Source organism: Plectropomus leopardus, unplaced genomic scaffold, assembly GCF_008729295.1.
Source record: "Plectropomus leopardus isolate mb unplaced genomic scaffold, YSFRI_Pleo_2.0 unplaced_scaffold14137, whole genome shotgun sequence".
Lineage (NCBI taxonomy): Eukaryota > Metazoa > Chordata > Actinopteri > Perciformes > Serranidae > Plectropomus > Plectropomus leopardus.
In genome coordinates, this window is record NW_024615099.1 from 1 (window position 1) to 5,488 (window position 5,488).

Here is a 5,488-nt window from a genome sequence, read left to right on the forward strand (position 1 = left end):
TTTTTTTACATTTGGATCACAGATTGTCCCCTTAACTTTGCTTTCCATCTACATTTGGTAACATATGTGAAATATAGTGAGACTATCTAAACTATCCATACCACCAGCCAACTGGTGCTTTAGGTGGGTTAAATACAAGTTGATTCAGTTGTGATGTCACAAAATGTCTAACCCTCCATCCCTCCGCTCCCCTCTCTCCAGCGTGTGGGAATGTGGCGGCGTCTGCAGAGGATGAGGGTGAAGGTGACACTGGCTGGATTGAGGGCGCCGCCATCCTGCTGTCTGTCGTGTGTGTCGTCCTGGTGACGGCGTTTAATGACTGGTCCAAAGAGAAGCAGTTCCGGGGTCTGCAGAGTCGGATTGAACAAGAACAGAAATTTACCGTTGTGCGTAAAGGAAACGTCATCCAGATCCCTGTGGCGGACATGGTGGTGGGGGACATGGCGCAGGTCAAATACGGTAAGGAGACCATCGCAAACGCTTACTTACTTCTTTTGTTGCTCATGCCTTTCTTCCATGTTTTTGAAAGAAATCATGCCAATGTGCTCAGGATTCAATGGGTTAAACAAATAGTTTGACATTTTGGGAAATAAAGTAATTTGCTTTCTTGCTGGAAGTTAGATGAGAAGGTAGATGGTACTCTCATGTCTGTTCACTAAGTATTATTAGAAAGATTGCAGATGCTACAGCCAGCAGGTGATTAGCTTAGCATAAAGACTGGGAACACAGGGAAACAGTTAGCCTGGCTCTGTCCAAAGGTAGGAGAATCACCCTACTAGCACCTCTAAATTTTACCAATGTCCAGATGCACGTACATGTGTTTGTCCATCTGTCCAATTCATGTTACGCCTTGGGGGAATTTTTCAAATTTAGCACAGATGTCCACATAGCTTTGCTGATTAGACTCTGGTCACTTTGAACTTGCTTCTGTCTCATTCTGGTCAAAACAATATCTCAAGAAGGCCTTGTGGGAATATTCTCAAATTTGGCACAACCGTCCTCTTAGGCTCAAGAATGAACTGATTAGATTTTGGTTGACAAAGGTCAAAGGTTAAGGTCACTGTGACCCTTTGTCCATCTCATTCTCATGAATGCAATACCTCAAGAAGACCTTTTGGGAACTTTCTCAAATTTGGCACAAACATCCATTGGTATGAGGAATGAACTGATCAGATTTTTGTGGCCAAAGGTGACCTCACAAAACATGTTTTCTGCAATAACTCAAGAATTGATACACTTATTGTGGCATAATTTCACACAAATGTCTACCGGATAAAATGATGATTATAGGTATATGTTTAGGGTGGTAAAATCTGAAAATTGAGTTATTTTGGCTTTAGCCAATCCTAAACTGAAGTGAGCTTTAAGTCTGGAATTTGGAGCCACTGGCGTTCATGCCTGTATGTAAATGCCTAACTGACCCTGGACTGTTTTTTATATTTTTATATATTTCATCATTTTTATGTCCCCTTTTCATTACCATTATTAATATTATTTTGTTAATTTATTTTGTTTTTATTGTGTTCTCGCTTTGACCTTAGTCGTTAATAAAGTTTTAAATTGAATTGAATTTAGATCCAAATGGTCAAATGTCAACTTTACTGTGATATCATAATGTTTTGCAAAAAAAAAAAGTTTTTCTGTCCATTATTCAATGCCATAACTCAGGAACAGAGGGGAAGAGATTTTTGTTCAGACACTGAAGTAATGAGATTAAAAATTAGTGACAGAAAAAAGTGTGCCAAGTATTGATTTTTGGGATTTTTTAGCTTCTTTGCAACAAGATCAGTTTCAGAAACACTGTCAGCTGTCATGGCTAGATCTGAATCTGGAAAGACATGAACGTAAAATGTAACTGCAACTTGACTGGTTGGCCGAAGCATCCAACCACGAGGCGGTAATTCTAGTTACCTTCATTTGTAGCCAGGCAAGCTGTTTACCCAAAATACCCACTTTATGTTAAGTTAATCACCTCCTGGCTGCACATAGTATCAAATTCAGCACAGCGACCCGAGTGGTATCAACCTTCTGATCTTACTCTCAGAGAAAATGCGAGTGAGCCTGTTTCATGATAAACCACGGTAAATTCCAGACGGTTAGTACACTGTAAAATCAAGTTGATCTTAGTTAAAATAATCTTTGAAACCAATTGTCTTGAAAAAGGAAGAAAATATAATAAATATAACTATAGATTTAAATTTATGTTAACTTTATATCTAAGTGTTAAGTTACTTGGAATGTAGCTGTCTTTGCTTAATTTTGTGAAGTTGTTCTAACTTGAAAATAAATGAAATTACAACTTCAGTAAAACAAGTTCGTCTGACTTAACTTCATAATGACAAAGTGGGTTTAGCTGGTGATGAATTAAAGAGATCTGTGAGTTCTGTTTTGTTAACATGTTTTGGAATATGAATATATAGCAAAGTAAACTTGGTTTATTGATGTTGTTAAAAAAATTAGAATATAAATAAGAAAAGAAGAAGAAGAAGAAAATAGACTTCTGCATCTACTAATCTTGTTTTTTTGCATCCCCTCATGCTTAAAATGCTGATAATATCATCTTCTTTGGTGCTCATGGTGTCAGTAAAATCAACAATGATTGTATTGTGGTTTCATTGAGACTCTGCTTTTATCTCAAGTTTTATGGCCCTGTGGGAGTGTAGGAATGACAAGACGAAGAGACTGAGTCAAGTCGAGTCTGTTTACTCTACAAGCGCACAGATCATCCCTGGTAAAAACTAAAACCGCGCTAACAACAAAACTCCCAAAATCCATTTCCCAGAATACCCTTCCCTCAAGTCTGAACTCTGCTTCTTAAAGAAGCAGCAGTCTCTGGTGAATGTCTGTATTGCTCTTCTATAATGTGGATTACCACAGTACTTACATTTTTCGATTTCCTAGATTTTTTTGAAAAGTAAAATCAACTTATCAGATTTTACAATGCATTACAATTTCAAATTTTAATTATTATTAAAACAGTGTTTATTTATTGTGCTTTGAAATAGTCACAGTAAATCCTGTCCAGCATTAACTGAAGTTGGCAGCAGTCTCCCAGCTGCAGGCGCAGCATGCTACGTGGGTTTGTTTTGCTAGTCCTTGTTTACAGAGTGGGTGTGCAGCAGGCAAACCCTGTGATGCTGCTGGTCCCTTGTCCTCATCTACAGTGACACAGACACTTGAGCAAGCATTTCAGAGGCAGGCTGCTAATGTTGATTCATGTTTGATATGGCTTTCAAATGTTCAAGTAAAGTATCGGCTGTTTTTATTCAAATATTTATGCAAACAGAAAGTGAATAGTGCTGATTGTTTTATTTTAAGCGTTCAATATAAAACTTGGTGAAAGGACTTTGACGTGCGTATCGGTGCTTTTTCAGCAAATTTTAACAATACTGTGAAAATACTGATAAAGGATAATTTTGGTCACCATAATCTTAATATGAAATTGTCCTCCTATTTCATCTTTATGATGTGACTATTTCTGCTTCATCTGTACTGCTGATCTCTGTATCATGTTTGTATAACCTAATATTATCTACAAGTGATACTGGTATGTAAATGTCCCTGTTGGACGCGCATGCATTGACATACCCCAGGCCAAAAAGGACATAAACTACAAGGTGAATCCCACACTGATCTGTGGATGTGTGTGTTCAGGGGATCTGCTGCCAGCTGATGGTATCTTGGTCCAAGGCAACGATCTGAAGATAGATGAGAGCTCCCTCACAGGAGAGTCCGACCACGTACGCAAGTCTGTGGATAAGGACCCTATGCTGCTCTCAGGTCAGTTTTCACAGATTTTGCTCTCTGTCACCTTTGTGCTACTTGGAGGATATCATCTGCTCATTATGGCATTTCTGTCTGTCTGTCTCTGTAGGTATAGACACATTTTTGTTGTTAGTTTGTTACCAGCTTACAGAGGATAAATCAACAGGTTTAACTGCGGTAACAGATTGAGAGCTCCGATTGTGACTAAGTCACATTTTTGTGACCACAGAGCACCCAGTACGACTTGCAGATATTAGTAATATATGAACTAGAGAACTGTTAGTTTGTTGCCCGCTCACAGTGAATGAATCCTCACGGTTAAACCATGGTATCTGTTTCAGTATCTGCTAACGCTAACATCCAACTGTTGACTGGAAGCTTCAAGTCCACAACAAAAACATCAAGATGAGCCAGGTCCTTCACAATAAAAGCACAATGGATCCTGCTTTGATTTATTAAATTCTAACAATCCTCCTCTCCACACTCTCTGAGCTCGGCATCTCAGGTTCTGTCCTATGGTGGTTCAAGTCCTACCTCACAGGCAGATCCTTCAGTGTCATGGCGAGGAGAGGTGTCTAGGTCACATGGCCTATCGACAGGGGTTTCTCAGGGGTCGGTGCTTGGTCCCCTACTCTTCTCTCTGTACACCACCTCACTCGGTGCAGTGATCCGCTCCCACGGTTTCTCCTACCACTGCTATGCTGATGACACTCAGCTCTTCCTCTTCTTTCCACCTGATGACAGAACGGTCTCAGCTCGGATATCAGCGTGTCTGGCTGATATCTCCACATGGATGAAGGAACGCCACCTTCAGCTAAATCTGTCTAAGACCGAAATCATGGTCTTTCCAGCTTGTCCATCTGTTCAGCCTCGGATCAGTGTCCAACTTGACTCGAGCCTACTTGTGCCCACAAACTCAGCCAGAAACCTGGGTGTCATGATTGATGACCAGCTGACCTTTAAGGTTCATGTGGCCTCAGTTTCTCGGTCTTGCCGTTATGCCCTCTACAACATCAGGAAGATCAGACCCTTCCTGACCCAACAGGCCACACAGCTTCTGGTTCAGGCTCTTGTGATCTAACGCATTGACTACTGCAACTCTCTTCTGGCAGGCCTCCCTGCATGCTCATTCAAACCTCTTCAGATGATCCAGAATGCAGCAGCACGTCTGGTCTTCAACCAGCCCAAAAGAGCACATGTCACCCCGCTGCTAATTTCTCTTCACTGGCTTCCAGTGGCAGCCAGAATCAAATTCAAAGCACTTCTCTTGGCTAACAAAACAATCACAAGAACTGCTCCAGCCTACCTGGAATCCCTGATGCAGGTCTACTGTCCTCCTCGCCCACTACGCTCTGCATGTGAAAGACGCCTGGTGCTTCCAGCCCAGCACGGCTCTAAATCTCTAGCCAGACTCTTCTCTTCTGTTGTTCCCAAATGGTGGAACACACTTCCAAACTCTGTGCATTCTGCTGAGTCCCTTTCTACTTTTAAGAGACAATTGAAAACTCAATTGTTCCGAGAACACCTAGGCACTGAACCCGACTCTTCTCCTCTTTGCCCTTTGGGGTAAATTAAGTCAGAAGGTCCAAAACCCAGCACCTAATGATTATCTAGCACTGACAAAGTTGTGTGATGTTGTATGTTGACTGTCATCGTAAGTAGTGATACTGAGATTGTTGAATCTCAGATGCTGAGATCGCTACTGGTTATTACTTTGGTTTCA

General features: G+C 41.0%; 1 protein-coding gene across 1 annotated transcript; it reads left to right on the plus strand.

The window, feature by feature from the left end:
* Positions 1–201: 201 nt before the first annotated feature.
* atp2b4 (ATPase plasma membrane Ca2+ transporting 4) lies at positions 202–3,780 on the plus strand (the record flags this gene model as incomplete). The annotated part of the gene is made up of 2 exons (XM_042514346.1): positions 202–459; positions 3,655–3,780. Coding segments are annotated over 2 exons (384 nt in total), but the record flags the coding sequence as incomplete, so codon positions are not given.
* Positions 3,781–5,488: the final 1,708 nt, after the last annotated feature.